General features: G+C 39.6%; 1 protein-coding gene and 1 long non-coding RNA gene across 7 annotated transcripts in view; one reads left to right on the forward strand and one right to left on the reverse strand.

The window, feature by feature from the left end:
- LOC104152687 (uncharacterized) overlaps window positions 1-21429 on the forward strand; it is a 162930-nt gene that overhangs the window by 123601 nt on the left and 17900 nt on the right. Inside the window, exons 8-9 of the long non-coding RNA XR_011144049.1 lie at window positions 8469-8566; window positions 18584-18670. This is a non-coding gene — a long non-coding RNA (uncharacterized lncRNA). The remainder of the gene's footprint in view (window positions 1-8468; window positions 8567-18583; window positions 18671-21429) is intronic.
- The window catches only part of SLC6A1 (solute carrier family 6 member 1), a 130148-nt gene continuing 127653 nt past the window's right edge, over window positions 18935-21429 (reverse strand). For all 6 annotated transcript variants that reach the window (XM_068960336.1, XM_068960335.1, XM_068960333.1 and 3 more), the window contains one exon: window positions 18935-21419. In XM_068960336.1, the coding sequence (XP_068816437.1) occupies window positions 21315-21419 (105 nt within the window). In that variant the 3' untranslated portion in view covers window positions 18935-21314. The remainder of the gene's footprint in view (window positions 21420-21429) is intronic.

Consider the following 21429-nt stretch of genomic DNA (forward strand, 5'->3'; position numbering starts at 1 on the left):
TTGTTGAAACCTGAAAACTCCCACCTATGCTAAACAGAATTTTTGGGAAAATGGCAAAGAGCAGCAATTCAAATGTATATTGACCCTAAAATTAGCCTATTTAGGGTAATAATTTTTTTCTCTTCAAAAAAAAAAAAAAAGACATGAGAAGCAAGAATCCGTTGAGTGGCCAGGTGATGACAGTTAAATACACACACAGTAGAATGTTATTATCTCTTAAAAAGGCACTTGAAAAACAAGAAAGCAGTGGGGTAGAAGGAGCATATTTGGGGATTCTCCTGTCTACCAGTAATCCTGAGGAACTGTTACACATTCATATAAAAAACCTTGCACCTAGAGACCATGGACAGGAGCTATGTAAGCAGTAATGTTCTATGGGTTGCTTCAAGTTGAATTGTTTCTGACAAAATAAGATTGCTCTGAAATTTTTTGCTTAATCCCAACTTTCTTTGAATTTTGAAAGAGGCAGTTTTGGTTTTTAGTCTCAATTGGCATAAAAAGTGTTGTTGATTGAATGCATCCTGGAAGCCCCTTCCTCCTCCGGGTACCAGGCATGACCATGTGTAGTGACAGGCAGGGGTGTTTGTGCTAGCTGAGGTCCCTGAAGCAGTATTGCAATGTTAGCACGCTGCTCTGACCAAAAAAACTTGGTCAGTTTTTTTGAAGCAGAAGTGGCTCTGCTGCTTCTCGTACCTAAGATAGAGCAGGTGTCTTTACAAAAGATAGTACCGTGCCATTTTTAATAAGGACTCTTAGCCTAACTGCATGCCTGAATGCCTGTCTTTTAGGGCCTTTTCCTGCCAGCGTCTCCCCTTGCATACCCTTTTCCTGCTGCTTCCCTCCTAACCAGCTCGCTCTCTTTTTGTTCCTAACGAACCATTTGTTCCATTTTGCTGTTTGCATTGATCATAGATTATGTCTGTGCCATTGTCTGTGTTGTACATTTGTATCTTATGTGCTTTGAGATAAATGTCTGCTGCTCTAGGTCTGTATATTGGTTGGCCTGGTCAGGCCTCATTCTTACGTGCTACTGTAACAAGCTATTAATAATAATGGTATTTCAAGTGTTAGCATCAAGTAGCATGAGATAATGCTGTGAAAAAAGCTGACTGCAAATCGGTTTGCTCTGTTAGACCTATGGAGGCTGTACAAGGAGGGGCTTTTCTTTTACTGATCTTTGGTTTTAATTTTTTTAAGAGCTATGAAGTTCTCACAGACGTTTCAGTACCGAAGTTCTTGTTAGTGATACGTGTCCAGCCTCACATATTTCGAGACAGGCAACAAAAGGGAAGGTCCCCCAAACCTGATGGTATCTTCTAATATCAAAGTGTAACTGATGCTGTGTGGGGTACACCCTGCAAGTTGAAGGCCTGAAAGGACCACAGTAAGAACTCGGACTGCCTCCTCGAATCTCCACTCCTATGAAGAACAGCAATCACTAGATCGGATGCTTCATGCAGCATTACAAGCCCCAAAGTGAGACATGAGGTCTAGCTGTCACCACTTTTAAGGCAGATGGCCAGAGAAAGAGAAGTAAGAACGGTTCGTGCTTAGCAGAGATAGTTGCAAAGCAAAGCAAGTTCTGTAAAAATAAATAAGTTTGATTTTATTAAAGGAAAAGTGGCTAAACATAAACACCTGTAGTCACAACAGACTGCATTTTTTTTTTGCCTGCGTGCACCTCTTGAAGAAGAAGAAAAGGTAGCAAAGCATCCCCGCAGGCCATTTCACACTAGTGGATTTAGCAATTAGTGGGGTCCTTTTATGTGCGACATCATTTTTAACTCTGCAGTGAGTTCATGGGGATCAAGAATATGTTTTACTGTGGTTCTTCAAGAAAAAAGAAACTACATTGTTTAAGCTGTTAATGTATTTTAAAATGTGTCATATGCAATGATTTATTCACAGTATTTTCATTATAATTGATTTCTCAGGTGTTAGATATAGAAGAAATATATGCATAACAAAATCTTTGTAGTTTTGACTTCTTTAAAAATAAAATCACCCATTCAGGATCTAAGAATTAGTAAGAAGTATGAAGTGATCTAATACCAATTCTTTTGTATCAAACTGACTTTCATTTTTAATTACAAATCCTGTCATCCTTAGCTCTAGAATAATTACGGTTTACATCAGGCTGCCTAATGAATGTGCCCAGCTTTGTGAGAGGGGACATGGATCACTTCTTTGTTCTCTTCTAAAAGCCGGGCCAAAACTCTTGCACTGGTAGCAGGAAAGGTGTTGTGAACCTAGTAACATAGATGTGGCAGTGCTTTGAAGACTCAGCACCTCATTTAGCTGGGCATTATATTATCATAAATTTGGTAAGTGATTACAGGTTACTTAGCGGGTCCATAAATGCTGCTGGTAACACCCTTCTGCTGATGACAACACACTAGTGAATACATGTGTGCCAGGCTAAATTTACTGACTTGCGATGTCAATAAATGTCAAACTTGCGATAGCAGTGTTTCTTAACCTGTGTCCACTAAAGCAATCCATCCTCTTTTGTTTGTATGCACTTACTGGAGGCACTTAGGCAAAAAGGCAAACAGGAAGATGTAAAGGAGACCAGCATTCAAAGTTTAGTGTAATTTTTTTAGCTGTAGATGAAAACCCTTGTGCCAACATTACATACTCTTTTTCTGAAAAGGGTAGCTGGTCCTTTAACATACTTGATTGATTGACTGATTTTTTTTAAAGCATAACCAATTATAAAACAACATTCAAAAGCACCCATTGGGCTTGCACAGCTGCTGTGTTTGAGCAAAGGGTGTGGAGGAGACTGGAGTCACTTTGAAGTCCAGTGCTTCCACTGAAGTTCTTATTTCTGTGGTGCAAACACTAGGAAGGATTATTCCTTGCAGCTGGAATTCTTTTGTATACATACATACATACATGCGTACATATGTATGTATGTATATGTGTATATATACATATATTTATTTATAAAATAAAAATTAGGAGTGTGACTGTGAACACAGCTCTCCTCTTCCAAGCATACCAGGTTTTAAGAAGATGGTGAAGTCTGTCTGTGGTACGTAGAACCATTCGTTGAAAACATAGTATAAGGGCCTAATCTAAGACTGCAGAGCATTGGTAGCGACCCCATCACAGACCTTCCTTTTACGTGCTAGTTACATGACTAAAAGGTGTGGGGTGGGCTGGGGGTGGGCACACGCTGCATACCCGATGGTAGCTGACGGAGGGAAGCCGACGGTGCTATTTACTCCGCAGGCGTGGAGCCGGTGGCTACTCCTTTGGGGAGGCAGCAGGACCCAGTGCTGGAGGCAGTTGTTAGTGCCTTGTTCAGAGCTCCCTTCCCCTTTGCAGTGTGTAATTTCAGGCATTTTTTCTGTCTCAGAGATGTTCCTAATGCTCTAGATCCAGTTACTTTCATGCTTATACTACTGTGATCGATAGGACTGCACTGGTGTATCTGAGAGGAATACCAATTGGAAGGTGAGTCTTCCTGGTGCAGATAAATGAAATATGGAGAAATAAACATTGGTTTATTATTGATGCTAGCTCCTTGTAAAAGGCTTATGGATTGTATTGATAATGTATCTGTCAAAGTTTTTTGTACCATCTTTCATTTTTTTCTGCAATGCTCTCACCTAAAAAGCACATTATTATTTTAGCCTTATCAAGGTATTGGTGTTATTCTCATAAGCAGTTCTTCATAGTATAAGGATAGAAACTGTCAAGTGAGATACCTGAAAAATATTCTTGTGGATTATGAGGAGTTCCTCTAATTTATTTAAAATCAGAGCCAGCCAATCCTTCTTGCTAATAGTATTGTTTAGCAAATTTAGCGCTGTTTGCAGTCATCAATGCACTACTTCTGAGCCCTATAAATATGTTCAGTATTTTAACTAGTACAAGCTTGAATGGAAGCATGGGTGAAACTTTCAGAATTCATACGCATTTTGGTAGCTCTGTGATTAAATATCAATGAATAATGAATAATTTTATCAAAAGAATAGTGGTTCTAATGCAGTTAGAACAAAGAAAATCCAACCAGCCATACTCCCTGTGCAATAATTCAACAGTAGGCAATGCTATTACTTTCTTCCTGTATTTCATTTTGTGAGCTGAAGGGTGTGCTAATACTGGTCTTGTATTTTGTTAATATTTTGGGTTTTTTTCTTCTGAATGTGAGTCTTGAATGGCTAGAATTATGTTTGTGAATTAGAGAGATGTCTTATTTATTCTGTGTTTTGTTAATCGGTGCTTCATGTGGCCTGCCCATGCCTCCAGAAATCACAGTAAGGAGATATTTTGCGAGTGGCAGACCACTGGCGACTGCTACACAGGAGGAGATCCGGATGGCTCGCACTGAATGGTTGCAGGAGGAAAGCAAGCTGAATCGGCAGTAGGTGCACAAGAGCCATGACTGCATTATATGGTTATGGAGGGATGTCCTATTGAGTTTTTAAGGACTGAGACATCTGTATTCCCACAATCTAGTTCTCACAATTTCCACGTGGATTTGCAGAGACGTCTGCCGTCCTGTACCTGTTCACAACAAGGTCTTCAAGGCCTCTTTATTCTGTATCGGGGAGCGCCTTTTCTGCAGAGTCTTTTGCATGTCCATGCTCCGGCTGCTGGTGGCTCAGGCGGCTTGATGGCAGCAGAGAGGGTGCTGAGGGAATCAGAGGAAGAGGTAAAAGCATATGAAGTGAGAGGTGGTAGTTCTGCACTTCACAGTGTCCGGCTGTGGAGAAATATCAGAGCTCCTATTTAGCTATCTAAACCTAGCTTGGTGTTTCTAAGCTACAGATAAATAAGAAACCTTTACCATACGATTTTAACCTTCTCGGATTCCTGACTGCACAGAAAGTATTTCTGGAAATACTTGCATACCAGCTCCAAACTTTATCTATGTGTAAATGCTTTTTAAAAATTATATCCTTTTATCAGTCCCATGTTCTTGTTAAGGACTGTTAAGTGCCTTGCTTCAGTGTTTGCAAGTTTTGCAAGTTGTTCATCGAGTTGTTATCAGTTGTGATGACGCAGAGAGATATCGAGATAGAGCTACTAAGAGATAGGTGTGGAAGCTTCTGCCAGCAAAATAAAACATTTTATTATAACTTAATAACCTCCCTGAATTGAGCCATTTTCTCTTCATGTAGGCATTTTACATATGACTCTCATACATCTCTAGAGGTTCACAAATTTTAGGAAGTATAACAGATGTTTGGAAATGCATTATGTGATATTTACCTTACTTCACTACCTGTTCTTTTGAGAAGTTCTTGTACATACCTAACTTGGCTTATACCAATCTAAAATGCTATGTTTCATGTAGCTGTAGTATTTGCTTCATATGAAATTTTGTATCGGCTGAACTTTGTCCCCTCATCAAGCACTTCTATTAAGAAAAAAAAGAGTGGTTATAGCTGTAATGGAGTATCTGGCACTGATAGAGAAAAGTGATGGAGGCTCTCTGATTCCCCAATGGCATGTTGTGCTAGAGAGAAGTCAGAGGAGACTCAGCTGGAAGAAATTATGTCCTGTGTCCTTATGGCCATGCCCCTTTGCTGCTGGCACGCTGAAGCCTTACACCTCTGGTATTGTTTAGATGTGTATTTCATGTTTGTGGCAGAACAGAGCGAAGGCAGCTCCATGCCATTCGATTCTGGCTTGTCCAACAGCCCCACAGTTACTCAAGTGGGTGCCAGCTGGTGCACGCAGCGTTTCTAGTGGCTCCGTCTGCTTCGGTCCCGTCGCACATATTGCCAGTCGGCAGCACCTGGATATGTGCGAGCAGCTTCGGTAACACGCTGCTGGGAGATTCTTGTACACAAGGAAAAGCCCTCAGATGCCTTCTGAATTGCAGTTGGAATAGTTTTCGTCTGAGTCAGAAGGTGCCCATCTCAGCCCGGAGGCTATGTGCAGAAACATTTTAAACTATCCTTCTGTCTTGGATATGCACAGTGCCTAGCACAACTGGTTTGGTGAACGAACAGGGCTCCTGGCTGCTAGAGGAGTACAAATACAAAATATACAGGCTGACTTTCTTATTTTCTTTATATTTTTATGTAGTAAAACACTTCATACCAGTTTTGATTCTGAAAAATATCAAATGTTATCTGAATAAACTATTTCTAGAATACTCTTGCTATAAACAAAGTTCTGCTTAAAAAAAACCTTGAACTCTAAAAAAGGAGACTTAATTGATGTCTTTCAAATCTAGGTAGGCTTTCTTTAGCTTCTTAACAGGTTTCTTTGAGCAGAGTATCTCGTGTCCCAAGGCTTTATGGTTTAGTGGCAAAGTTGACAGTGTTATTTAATGTATTAAAATCACAGCCTAATCTTGCTACAGCTACTTTTCCTTCAGTGTTAGAGAAAAACAGTAAAAGAAAATAGTGTGATATTTCTGTACTATACTGCAGTCTGCCATGTAGAGATATCCTGAAAGATGACTTTGATAGCGGTATTGTTCAGGGTTTGGCTGTGTCTTTTTTTTTAAAAAGAAGTATGGGAGTGTGTTCTTGGCAAAAATGTTTATATTTCATCAGTGAAACAAATCACAGTTTTACGGAGGGTTTACTAGCTGTCGTCAAAGATTGACTTATGAGTGGAACTGCATTTCAAAGATTGAAATGGTTTTGCTGGGAAAAGCTAACGTTCCTCATCACTTCAATTGCATACAGAAGTATGACAATTTAATGTGTGAATTAGCTAACTGTAAGACTGAAGTATAGCATGTTTTTCCATTTTAAAGTATGGATTTCTTAAAATGAAACTGTTTCACAAGAATCCATTAATTGTTTGTGAATTTCATATGAAAAATCAAAATTAAATCTCTGACATAAATGGAATAGACCATTCTGAAGCTTCCTGATCAAAGTGTGGATGTACTTGCAATAAAACTTTGATTCAGCATAGACTTTTTAATTACTGTTTTGCTTTATATTTATAGTAGGATGTAAATTTTGAAACAAAAACATTATAAAGAAATGTTTCATAAGAAATATCAATTTTTCATGTATATTTCTGCAATGTGCCTTTGAATGTCTGCTCGTAAACAGAGCCAGAGGTGACTCGCATGCCTTAAGAAAACATGAATGAATTCTGAACTTGATGTGCTCTCATAGGAGCTGCCTGTTTATAATTTGCCATTTGGGTAAACTGAAGGATACGGCAAGTCTGTAGGTTTGGCCTGTCACCTGCAGAGCGCAGCACCATGCTGACCCCGCATGTGCTCTTTTGATGAGCAATTTATAAGCAAATCATTCATGCACATGGAAAATACTGCTGTACCATCTTGCTTGTCAGAGGGAGTAATTGTAATTGTAGCCTTTGTGTAGCTGAGGTGAGAAGCCAAAGGTTTCATCCAGATCCTAATGCTGTGAACTTCATACCATGAGCAGTGGTATGCTACTGATCCCATTATGTACCTCCTGCCAGACAGTTTGTGGTGTTAGAGGAAGCAGGATCAAATCTCAAGACCGTATTGATTATATCAAGAACTAAAATAGCACAAAGCCTTGATTTTTCAAGGAGCTATGCACAAGCATCATCCAGCACATGCGTTTACTTCCAAGGACCTTGAGCTGCAGAGCCAGGGGCTGGCACGTTGGCTAACCAGGTGTAGCATGAATGTGACAGTTGGGGGACAGTATACAACACAATAAAAGTCATAGTAATGTTTTTAGCATGTGTTAGTATTAGGGGGTTTAATTGTTTATTTGATGGGAGATCAACATGCTTCTGATTTATTATCGTAACTCTGATGGTTTCTGGAATTAATTCTTTCTTTGTTTCTGTATCTCAGCTTCCCCATAAACAAACAGGTACCTGTTTTTAGACTAAAGGATGATATCTTCTAGTGTTGACAAAATCTGTTCACGTGGGTTTTTTTTTTTCAGACAGCGAATGGATAAGAGTTACACAGGGCTTTGGTGTTGAGAAGAAATGTTTTCGCTCTTATCTAATCAATAAGACCACCTATAAATCATCTTCGCTGGAGGAGGCTAACACTATTCAAACAGACATGCTACACCTGCTATTTCCTTTAGCAGAATTCCTATTGCTCTTCCTAAAGCCTTTTTTTTTTTTTTTTGCATGTGGTGTGTATAAGAGAGCATCTGTAGAACTACTGTTAATTGGTGAAGTTAGGGGCAGACATCAGTCGATTTTTAACGAACTCTGCTAGACAGCCTTAGTGGGTACAATATCTACTTCTGCACAAAAACCTGATAACCCTTTCAGAGTGATCATAAGAAGGAGAAAGGTAATTCAGGTTGCGTCCTCACAGGTGCCCTTTAGGGGTGTCCCTAGAATGGACAAAGTTAGGCTGAATGTGCTGTGCAGTAATACTAGGTATTTACCATTCATAGTTGGCATAAATCTTGTGAGTTTTACAATATTTGTTGGGGATGAAGGGAGAAAAAGAAAGGGGGAAGAAGATGATTTCTTGTCTGTGAATTATAAGATTGTCAGGAAATGAATTTTTGCAGGGAGAAGAAAAATCATTGGGAAGGTTCCTGTGAAAAACAGAAGTGGAAGCTGGATGTGGTGGGAGTCTGACTATAAGAGATGCTGTCCACCTCAGGTGGTAAGGATGGTCTTCTCCTTGTCAGTCCAGATGCACCTTCCATGAGGTGTACTGGGTGGGATGATTTCCACATCTGCTGTTCTTGCAACATATGCAGTTAGGGGGAATGGTATGCTGGAGTCAAGCCTAAGTAGGTGATGGTGGATTGCTGGGTTAAATACTGAGCTGGACTTTTTTTTTTTTTTTTTAAAAGAGGGCTTTGTTTTTAAGATGAATCTTACTGTGAGGGTGACTGAGCACTGGAACAGGTTGCCCAGAGAGGCTGTGGAATTTCCTTCCTTGGAGGTATTCAAAACCCACCTGGACACAATCCTGTGCAATGTGCTCTAGATGACCCTGCTTGAACAGGGGATTTGGACTTAGATGATCTCCAGAGGTCCCTCCCAACCTCAACCGTTCTCTGATTCTGTGACGAATCTTCTTGGGGAAGATGGTGCCTCCAGCATGCTCAGTCTCTGACTGCAGTATCTGATGGGTAATCAATGGAAATCAAGACAGCATGTACATTTGTAGACAAACAAGCCGTCACTGAATAACTGAGCTGGGTAAAGAGTTACTACCCAGGAGCTTTTCTGCAGGTGCTTGTCCCACTATCTGAGCTTGCCAGTTCTCATATTTGCCAGCTGACCTCCTTGTCGGGGTGCTCCCTGACCAGCCTTAATCAAAATGAGCCAGGCTGCTTTAGAAAGTTTTGATCACATTTGTGATCAAAACTGTGTCATTTGGACGGGCTCGGGCAAGTCCACCAGCACAACTGGAGCCGGTAAAGGCTGGCCCAGTCCGAGCCAGTGACCTTGTCCTTTACGAGCAGCTGGCTGAGTGCTCCCTGGTGCTGTAAGAGAGGCAGAAGGGGAAAGGAGGCGTCTCATCTATTCTGCTCTTACAGCTTGACCTTAGTGTCACTGAGCTATACCAGCACAAAAGGGGAGTCATCCAGCACTGAGCATAGTTTGGCGTGCTGTAGATTAACACACCTCGTACAGGCATGTGAGGAATTGCTGGAAGCTTGTAAGAAGCAGCTGCCACGCAGGCATGTGAAATTAAAATGTCATCTCGGCCTCTCCTCCCACTCCCCCAAGGCAGTGGTGCTCAGTCCACTGATCACTGCTGTGCCGTGGAGCTGGATTTGTTATTCGTAGCAGCAATAAAAAAAAAAAAAGAAATTAGTGAATGAACCTTTTGCCCTTGCTTTAAAACTATGGTAATACACAAAGTGCTGATATTCGCTTTGTATTTGCACAATGCCCAACATATTGAGATTTTGGCCTAGCTGAGAACCTTATGACTGCTCTGGTAACAGTCAGGAGTGATGACAGGCTGCACTGAGCAGATAATAGACAACTGCTTTAGTAATGAGAAGTGATGGGAAAGTTAACTCTGTGTGACTAACTGCTCTATTACAATCACACAAATTACTATCTTTTTTTCCTTTAAAATTCACTGATGTTGTGAGGGCCTGGTATGGCTGTATCTGCCAAAGTGGTCTGAGCAAGATCAGTTTAAATGGTGAGCACTGTCTACTAAGTCTAAACTGAAACTGTTAATCTCGTTTTACCAAAGAGACCAGCTGGCCCTTGGACACAAAGCCTGCAGGCTGCTGGCCACCCAGCTTTCTAGCATATGTATTTATTAGAGATTTTAAGGAAACTGAATTCTCTTCTTCTTTGGACTTCCATTACTTATATCAGTCACTAAAAAAATGTACGTTGCTTGTTTGAAGACTAAGCCAGTTTTGGCATTTGTACTTACACTGACAAAATGCTGGTCTGTATAGAGCACTGGAGGAACATTGTTCTGACAGCCCATTGAGTTCTGCATTTCCAGACTTTCCTGGTTAATGTACCATGGACTGCAGCCCACTTCTGCCTCCTCCCTGCTCCTGGCACAGACAACAGGGCCCTCAGAGCCGCTCGCGGTCGGGCCGCGCACCGCAGAGACGCTCTGTGCCGTGGGAAGCGCCCAGTACCTGGGCCAGGAGCCTCCAGCTGCACACAGCAGGAGGACGAGCGTTGCTTTTTCTTCCATGTGCCCTGCCAGAACAAAGCTGTGTGCGCCCACAAACGGTGTTACTGCATGGAAAAAGTGACTGGGGTTTTATAGAAATTATTCTGGAAAGCAATTCCTTCCTTCCAAAAAAGGAGGGAAGCCAAATGGGGCAAACCATGCAAATGTGTGTTCTTGGTCATAACAACGTCCTTTCAAAGGGATAACATTTCGACAGCAGGATACTGCTGCAATAGTGTTGTTTGAATTTGTATTTTTATGTTAGTGCAAGCTGGTAATGAGGCTATCTCTATAGCAGTAATTTATCTGGGAAATTTTTAAGTTTAATGTTTCCTGAAAAGCTAGGAATACGTAAAAACAGTGCCCATCTTTCAGTGCTAGTTTCATAATCTTGGGGAGTTTAGTTTCATAAGATAAAGGAATTATATAAATCAAAGCAGAATGTGGAAATGCAAAATAACCATACCAGAAGCTTCTGGAGAAGACAGTGTGGTCTATGAAGGAAAAGATGAGCAGAAAATAAAACATCTCATAAAATATTTAATATTTAGTATATAAAGAACTAAGAAAAACTTATTTTAGCATATTTATGGAAGCTTTATGCTGGTAAAGAAAGGGAAAGACTTAAAAGCAACACAGTTTCTCATGCTGACAGTTGAATAATTTTGAATGGTAGAATTCAATACAATTAAAGTCTTCTCTAACAGCAAACCAGTTAGAGAATACTCAGGTACCAGTCTGCAGTTGCTTTATTATTCCATTTGCTAATAAGCTTTCAGTTTATTATTTAATTGCAGACATTTTAATTTATCATTTTTATCTCACAAAAAAAAAGTTCCATTAAGTAGTCCTTTTGGGCCAAAATTCCTGTCACAGTGCACTCTAGTCTTCTTGGCTTCAGCTTACCCAGTCCTAAAAAAAACACCAAAAAAACCCCAAAAAAGCAACAACAATAAAACCCTAGGATAAAATCAATTTATCTTGGTAGATTTTTAGTAAATCTCCCTGGGAAGACAATGACGACATTAATATGTTGCAAGCTATGTTGATTCAGAGATGTGCAACCTACTGATCACTTCTGTGTGTACTTTTAATGTGTTTCATATATAGGCCCATTCTGACTTATGAAGCATGCAGCACTAGCTAAGCGAAGGCAATGCTTGGGCTCGCTGCCCCTGGAGTGCAGTCTCTGATAGAGAGGACTTGTCTCCTAAGCTGTGTGGGGTGTGTGTGTGTGTGTGTGTGCGTGTGTTACATATATATATTTTAAAGGGACTTTCTCTGCAGACATGCATTTGAGGAGTGATGCTTATCTGCTGTGCTGAAATACAAATGGGAAGCCGAAAGGAAAATGTGAAAAAGCATGAAAATGTCTTAAAGGCTAAAACAAACGTTACCTCTTTCTTTTTCTTTTTTTACTGAGGGATTTGCATTTGTAAAGATTTTTGTTGAAATACTTTGTTCTTTTATACAATTTCTTAAGCATCAAGATTTCCAAAATTACCGTGCAAAGCATGTTATTATAAGAACAGAACGCTAACTAAAATCACTTCTTTTTTTTTTTCAAAGCATGCATTACAAATAATTTTTAATTGTTTTGATGAAGAAGAAAGTAAATGTAAATTTTGTTTAAATAAGTTTCCCTTTTAAAAATGTGGCACCCTCTGTTGCAAACTGCAGTAATTTTTTATGGAAGTAAGAGAGATCTCTTGGCTGGGGTTAAAAATGTAGCAGGTTCAGGCATTTATTCCTCATTGTCTTCTCCTGAAAGACTTGTTTGATTATGTTTGTTTCTGCAGCAGTGTAGCTGGCGTGAGGTACACGTGCTGACTTATAGGGATCTCGTTCAGCAGGATGCTTAAATCCTTTGTGGATGTGGCTTGTTCCCCTGGAGGGTAATACATAATATTATTATGTTATATACTGTAAGGACTGTGTTATGATAAAGGTTCTGTTTCACAGCAGGTATTTGTTAGCTGATGATTTGATATCTTTCTCCCTTTATTTCCACATTATAAAAGCAATGTGTGGTTGTTGCTTTTTTCACTTATTGCTTGATATTGGCAGTACCTTGTTTACTCAGTCATTTGTCTGATCAGAGTTGGAAACATCGAAGTGTCATTTCTAACTCATCGTTTATGTGAGTGTAATGAAAATTGTGCAGGGCCGAATGCAGCCCGTGAGTTCAGATAAAGCATCAGGTTAATACTTTTTTTTTTTCCTGTTGCATTAACTCTAAGAGAAGTATCTGGGTATCTCAGTGTAGTTGCAGTGTGTCAGTGCATTTAACATTTGCTACCAAAGGCCCCGCTGCTGGAGCGGCCACCTGGTGAGTGTAGGTTTGAGTGTAATTTGAGACACTGGAAGAAATGCAATATAGTGAATGGGGTTGGCAGATCTTAACTATTGGCACTTTTAGCATGCCTGATGTACAATATAGTATTTGCTGCAAAAGCCATACCTCAGGCAGATACTGTGTGAGTTAGTAATGAAATGAAACAGTTCAACGTAGCTGCTAGAACAATTCCCCAGGGAGCACAAATTCAGTTCTCTCTGCTTGCGAACAGATGAATCTTAATTTACCCCCCTGCAGTCCTCTCCCACAAGTAAGCTGCAAGGATGAAGATTTAGCTGTGTAAAAAGGAATGTTTCTTTATTGGCTTGTTCTCAGCTTGTGCTTTCTTATTTTAGAGAGGACATTGGGCTCTCAGTCATTGGGGTCAGTTGGCGGAAGCTGGACGTCTTCATTGGAAAGTGGAATAGAAGGAGGGTTTCATTTAGTCTGACTAGTCTGGGAGGGCTGAGCTACTAGAGTGTTTTCTAACCAAAAGCCAAGTCTAATTGAGTCATTTTAAAGCAGACCCTGGCAGGCAAGTTGTGTGCGCCTTTTGGAACCACCACGGGATAGCTTGTGAACAGCAGGAGCAACCTGGGCTGGGAAAGGTCAGCAGTTATCCCTCCCAGACTAAGCATAAGCCTGTGGAAAGATCAGAAGTAAAGGTCAGGTGTTGTTGAGGTATGACAATTGATAAAGAGCAGGTTAAAAATGCTGAGCTTTGTCATTTTTAGGGCAAAGTTAGTTGCCTACAGTGTGAGTTGGTGTTTTCTCTCTAGTGTTTTGATTAATTGTTTTGGTCATTCATTCAAGGAAGTATTTGCAGGGCAGTGCAGTGAGTTGACATGACCTAGAAATTATTCCCTAACGGGACCTGATGCTCCAGCTTATCTGTAGAGAGAAATTTACTGTTGTCCTGAAAGAAGATCTTCATCAAAATGCTCCTCAATCATTTCCAGGGTAGTTGTTTCAGTTCCTGCAATACTGGATGATTTTATATTTACCAGCAAATATTTAATGACTTCCTGCTTCAGAAGTTGGGCATGCTGGGACAGAAAGTTTGCTCGTAAAGCTCCAGAGGAGACCTGTTGGCGTGCTGCCTGGAGAGGTACAGCCGCAGCAACAGGAGATGCTGCAGCTTTTCAAGGATCGGCTCTGGTAACATCACAGTCTTGGGCACGACCAGGCTCTGAGGCGTCGCTCTCAGCCTGAACAGCCTCTGGTGCTGCTCTGCGGTGATCGTTGTTTGGGAAGAGCTGACTGTTTGAAAAAGAAACAAAATCCTTCATGTAGTCAAAAGACCAAGACCTTTTTCACTCAGCCTGGAGGCCCACCCTTCTTTTTGGGGGAAAATTTTGGGGCCCACTTTTTTGGGCCCTGACTTACGATGTTTAGCCTGTCTGCGTTATGGAAGTCCTCAGACATTTAACTGTGACAAGTTCTCCCACACTTGGCAAAGTATACCTTCTTGTGGTGGGGTAGCTGCCTTCCAGAGCTTTGTATTCATGAATCTGAAAGTGTCTAAGGGGTAAGCGAGGAAGAGGGATACTGCCTCTGTTTTGGTGACAGATCAGGTGGCTCACCAGGAGGTGATGTCCTGACTTTACTGGATGTAGTTGCATTTGAGTGTCTTTCTGTGGCAGTAGCTCTTCATCTGCAGGGAAGATTCAGCTGTAGAAGTAACTGTGTGTTTAGATATGCTAGGAGTGCTGGAAGACCTTTTTTGTACAATAATCCTAGGCTCTTTGGATTTTTTCTCTTAAACTTGTGTAGATGTCCCCGGGTTGCTTTAGAGTAGTTAGTTACAATATACAGAAACTGTATTGCTGCAGTGTAATAAGGAAGTGATTTGCTCCGTTCGGTTTCTTCCTCGTCCTGGCACCAAGTGGGTATCCAGTTTGGTTCAGTGTAGAGAAAACTCCAAACGCAAATTCAGCTTGTAAATTTTGGTCATTTTCTGCTCACTGTTACCTTAAAACGTTGTATTAATACCCAGCTTCTTAGGTACTTATTTCCAAAGAGAGATGGGGCAGATGTTCCAGTATGACTAAAGCACCATTGCTGGCAAAACACATTAATTTGTGTCCTTGTGAGAATGCCTTATCCTTTCTGCCCTTCTCTTAGGCAGTCCTGGACACATTTAGCACGACTGTGTACTTATGACTCACAAATAACTCACCCAATTATTTCCGCCTGTTTGATATTCAAAATAATAACTGAATATTTGCTACTAATTTTAATGTGAAACACAAGCCTGGAAAACATCAGATGTTAGACTGAAAAATAGTGCAAGTCCTCCGCTACCAATTCATAAATTTTAAAATAGGAGGAGCTGATTTATGGGTGAATATGTTTGCAAAGTGTATGTATGCGTGCAAGTACACCCACCCATGGCTATGCACATGCGTGGCACTGGCATTTAGGGATTATTGGTTCCCCCTCTTGTAATCTGCTGGCGAAGGACACTGTTGTAAGGTGAGCTCTTGTCAAAGCTGTGGGGCTCCTGGAGTTGACTGCTTAAGTGTTTGGTCAGAGGACTAGAACGAAATGCAGCAATACAGATCTGTATTGAAAATGAATTGGATTTCTGTGAAAATAGAAGAAAATTCCTCAGTGCTGAGTAAATGTCGGCAGGAAAGACTGGCAGAATTATAGACTGGCCTTAAAACTTGTTGGAGAGTATAGGAAGGAATGAGAAGTGGCAATACTTGATTACATCTTCTTCATAAGAGAGGACCAAGCTCTGTAGCTCTGACTAAATATTATGTTTCATTTGACCATTTTTTTACCTCCCCTTTGTTCTCTGATCTTCTGGTCTTTCTCTCCTTCTCTCTCCCCCTTTTTTTTTTTTTTTTTTTTAATTCACAGGAAGAAGCGAGACAGGCAGATTTAGAATGGAAAAAAATAGAAGCATTGTATTGAGAAAAAAGACATTTTTATTTGTTTTAAATGACTTTCTAATCCATCAGCTCAACTTGTCCTTTCTGTTGTTAAACAGAGAGTACTCATGAAGGTAATTTTGCCTCTTCTTCCTTGTCATCACTGTCTTTCAGCTGAAGGGCTGCTCAGTCTGTCTGGGGGAGAAGTGAATTATAACTGCCTGTATCTTAGCCACTTTGCAACTACTCTAACTGTCAGGAGAGGAAATGACGAAGCAATGAATATCCAGGCCCGAAGATAGGGCGACGTCCAGTAGATGGGGCAGAATTTACCGCTGCCCATTCCAGGGCCATCTCCTCCTTAGTAGAAGATGGCTGTGCAGCCGGGAGAAACGGACTACCTCAGCGTGGCCCCGGCCCTGCCTGGGCACCAGGGCTGTTGCAAGGCAGAGCATTCAGGTCAAGGAAGAGACTCTGGGGCTAACTAACTGGCCATACACAGCATGTGTGGATTTTTTTTTTTCCATTTAGTATTCTGAACAGCATGAGAAATTGGGAAAGAAGAGAGAAAAAAATGAAAAAGAACCTTTGGAGTGTAAAGCCTGGTGCTTGCTTTCTTGCTCTGAAATCTGAGCAGTGAAACTGGTTAATTTATGGTAGTTTGGAAGGTTCGTAAGTACTAAGGTAACAGCCATCTAGAGCTGGCTGGCATCTTCTGTAGCTTGCGCTTAGCTCCGAGTTCATCAGTTTGCATTCCTGACAGACACAGCTTTTATGCTGGTTTCCTCATCACGTTTGTGTGTGTGTTTGTAGGTAGCCATCCAACAGCCTCTGCGCTCCTCTTCACTGGTAACCGTTCCTGAAGTGGAGGGACTAGGATATGGTTGTCCCATTGTTTTAGTGCAATTCCCTTTTGCTGCTCCCAGATGGGTCCAATTGCAGCTGCCAGATGTGGTCATGGATATGATATGCAGATTCGGGAGGCAGGAGATACTGCCTTGTGCTTACTACAAGGCTAAGGTTAGCATGAGATTGTCTGTACCTCAGTGCACAGCTTTGCCTCTGGGTTTATTATCCCCTGAGTACACCCAACACTTGAATTTAAAGTTTAGTAGTTGTAATAGTTAATTGTAATAAAGCTATTGTGGCTGAGGCAAAACAAATCAAATAATCAGGCTTAAAACAAAACTAAAACCCAAAAGCAACATAGTGTTATTTTAGAAAAAAAAAAAGCACATGTAGCTGAACTAATACTCCTGACGAGCGAGGACATGGATTTCTCTCAGGGCATCCTGCAGTCCTGTAGGGAAGAAGTGACCTTATTTGCATTTTTCTTGTTGAGTTGCTGTCAGGATTTCTGCAGAAAGGCAAGAGAAAATTCCTCCAGGAGATCATGGAAATATCACAGCACTAACTCAATATCCTTCAACGAGGTTCCTTTTCCTCAACCATAATTTCTTTGCCCCTTGCAAGGCTGTCTGGCCAGCCATCCAGCACTAAGCATCGTGTCCACTTCTCTCAAATGCAACTGTTGTTGTCATTTTTCTTAAATTAAATCCTGAAAGCAGCAGGCCATGAATACAATATGTATCTCCCATGAAATAAACATTAAAGATGGTTTGAACTTTTCCCTGTAATTTCAAAATTGTCAAAGTTGCTGCTTGCCCCATTTCCAGAAATGGCAATCTGTGCTCTTTCCTACACCCTCGTGCAAACAGAGCAAGGACCCTCCCCTCCCCGTCATTAGTACTTTCACGTTTGTGTGCGCCTTTCCAACGGCAGCGTTTTGAATTTGAGGTTTATGATTTTGGACGCTTTTATCAGGAGCATTTTCAATTCTAATCATGTCCTCTAAAATTGTTTGGAATCTTTCCCAGCATGATGTCCTGTCCCAACTTTATGGCTGTGTTGAATTTAATTTTCTGTCTCCTCAGCAAAAGTATTTCCTAGACCCAGATCTTAGGACAGACTGCTGTAGAACTTGCTTGAAGTCTTCTCACACTTTAATGACAACTGATACAGAATCACAGAATCACAGAATCGTTTAGGTTGGAAGGGGCCTCTGGAGATCATCTAGTCCAACCTCCCTGTTCAAGCAGGGTCACCTAGAGCCTATTGCCCAGGATCACATCCAGACGGGTTTTGAATATCTCCAGCGAAGGAGACGCCACTACCTCTCTGGGCAACCTGTTCCAATGCTCTGTCACCCTCACAGTGAAGAAGTTTTTACAGGAGAAGATTAATTTTGCAGAAATGTATCACTTTAGTTTTAAAGGTCTCTGTTTTGCCAGCCCATTGGATTCAATTAGGACTGGTAAGTTCTTCAGTAGAGGCTTAGAAATCGGAGAGGTGAGGTGCTGCAGTTCACAGCCCAACTTGTTAGCAGAATTGTTATCAATGGAGGTTTATTTTAAAATCCAGGCTTTTCACTGTGGCTGCTCTGAATTCCTGGTCTGCTGTCTCACAACAGGCTAATTAAAGAGGCAGGATTCCAGGTAAGGGGTCTAGTCGTTACAGCAAGTCAGAAACAGTGCAACTTTTTAAACTTTTTTTCCTTACTGTCTGTTGGGAGTAATAAATGTGTTTGATCTGGACTTTAGGTCTTAATTCATCAGTAAGTCAGTCAAACAAAGACGAGCTAGTAGTCCTAATCACTACGGGGATTTAAACACACTTAAGCTAATACTCAGCATCTTTCAGAGTGCAAAGCAAATCTGATTAAGTTTAATAAATTAACTTTGTCATCTGAATTTCTGTGTACTTATTGGTGGAGTTATGAAATTGTTTTTTAAATTGTAGAGAAAAAACTTGTTGAGTATCACCTTCCAGTGAGAGCCAACAGTGAGTACGGCAGAGCTGTAAGTGAAGCTCTGAGATAAACATCATGTAAGTCTTTCTTCTGCTACCGACCATGTTTACTGTTTCAGGAACACTCTCAGCTGTGCTTTTAAACTTGCTGTGTAAGAATACGCACATACCAGCTAAATAGTAACAATATTATGGACAAATAGATGTGGCAGGTGTGATAAAGGGCTTTGATATTAAAAAACCTTATATATATGATATTTGAAATATTTAGAACTTGTTTCACAAAAAAAAAACCAATTTAACATTTTGGGTTTGTCCAATGAAAGACTGCATAATTCTGAGTTTACTGTATAATATAACCTTTATTCTTTTTTCCTCTAAACTCTTGGAAACTTACATAACAATCGTGCTTTTTAATTATGACACCATTTATAGACATTTAAAATGCATCTTAATTTATAAATATTTTACATTTGGTCCATAGAACAGGTTGAAATTTACTAAATAATACTGTACTCTTTTAAACAGGCTCTGTATATATTTTCGAATATGTATATATTACATATATATTTTTATATAGAGATAGATTTGCTTGGTGTTCAGATAATTCCTTATTGCAAAAAGCATATATGATCATACAATAATTTTTTTTCAGGGCAAGTACTACAAAAAAGATACAGCTATTCACAGTTTACACACAGTAGTTCTACAACACTATTTTGTGCTATATGATACGTTTGTACAGCTTTTTGCTAAAGAGCATGTCTGTCAAACATCTGTCATAATTGTTTACAATCAAACATTAAATACTGCATTTTTCTTAGAACAACATGGGACTTGATTACATTAAACAATAAAGAGAAAGCTGGAATTTTTATCCTTAGTCTAATGAAATTCACAATTATAATGTATATGTATCATGTATAATGTGTGTGTAGGATGTATGTTTTTCCTCTAAATCCCAAAGACTTACAGGACTACAGCATTTCAGCTATAGCCACTTAGGATGTAGCTTAGATTTCAGAATATTTTACAATTGATCTATGTATGAAACAGTTTAGAATCTACCAAACAATACTCAAGAGATTTTTATGATGTAGTTTGAAATGCATGTATATTATATATATATTATTTCTACAATAATGTGCTTGACATTCTGAGAATACCTTATTGCAAGAACATGTTTGTCACCTTCAGACAAAAACAACAAAAAACCCAACATTCACAGTTAACATGTTTTTCACGTAGTAGTTCTACATAAATTGTGCTATCTAACATTGTACGTTGCACAAAAATTTGCTGAAAAGCATGTTTCATTGCACAGTTCTGTCAAAGTCATTTACAATCAAACATCAAATACTTCATCTTCCATAATCCTTTGTGCCTGTCTTATAGCTGCCGAACAAGAAATACCATACAGGGCTAACTTGCATTTTCCACACAGGGGAAGACTTCCGTTAGCTGACTGGGCTTTCCAACTGTGTGGCAAATGCAGATAGAGCCGAGAGTGGAGATTTTTATTGAAATAGCTTTTCCTCATGCCTTCATCACCACAAATAATATGCAACTAAAAAATAAAACTGTTTTCAAAGTGCTAAAGATCCGTATTTTATAATTTGCTTATTAGAAACTGTTAAAGACCTTAACAGATTAAACAGAACAGTCATGAATTAAACCCTAAATTAGAATTACAAAGATAAGCTTCAATCTTTAAGTCATTGTTTTGGTTTCTATTTTAGTGGCAATGTAATAATACTGTAACAATAGCAGTACAGCTCAAGTACTCCAAGCTTGAACTGCAAATACTTTATATTGCTTTTTCCTGGGAATCTTTAAGAGCGCTTCTTAATAGTTGGATATTACTATTCATTTTGCTAAAAAGTTAGTTAGAATTCATATTTTTGCCTCTAAAATCTGCATTTCATGTAGCATTGATTCACAAACAAAAATATTTTATTTTTATAAGAAATAGGATATATTAGTTTAAAAGAAATTCATAATGTTATGTAAAAATTATCCTGAAGAACTAAGTATAGATACTGTTTATAGCCATTCTATGCTGGATTGCTACAAATAGCCATATAACTTAATTTGCACTAGGAATATTTATAAAGGCTATGTCTACCATGACTCCAAGTTAATTGAAAGAAGTCTCTTCCCCCGCAAATGGCATGTACTGGAACAAATTTTAAGGGCAGACTTTTTTCACTGGAAATCACCTGTTTACAAAATACTTCATTCTTGTGTACAAAACAATTTCAAATTCAATTTTCCTCTTGCAAAATCAGAAATAACAGTCTTGGGATTCAGCAGTAAGAAATACTGATAAACTACTAAAAATCAGCAGCACAAAACTTCAAATTGTTGTGCTAAAAGGTAGATTAAAAAGGTCTTGCACATCAGATTACAAATTCCAAGATATGCAACTATTATTGTGAAAGGATAAAAACATTAACAGTCTGTGGATTGCCAGAGAACACAAAACACTGTTAACAGCTGAGCTCACGCAATGGTTGGATCATACCCATGGTGATTCTCTTCTTATATAGTGGAGGTGAACTTTTTTTTCTTTTTTCTTTTTCTTTTTCGTTTTCTTTTTCTTTTTTTTTTTTTTTTGCCACTAGAGGTAGGTAATTATATTCTCAGACATAAATTTGTGGTCATATTCAACCATATTTTTTGTTTTTCTGGAGTAGCATTGGTACTTTTACAATACAGAAGTTTAGATATAGGCTTCTTTGTTTGCAGAGTTGCTTTGTTGGGCCTGATCTGGCCCATTTTCAGGATGACTGATGTCTTCGCTTGGCTGAATCATTACTTGGATGCGCTGTTTAAAG

This window comes from Struthio camelus, chromosome 14 (assembly GCF_040807025.1).
Source record: "Struthio camelus isolate bStrCam1 chromosome 14, bStrCam1.hap1, whole genome shotgun sequence".
In the NCBI taxonomy this organism is placed as follows: domain Eukaryota; kingdom Metazoa; phylum Chordata; class Aves; order Struthioniformes; family Struthionidae; genus Struthio; species Struthio camelus.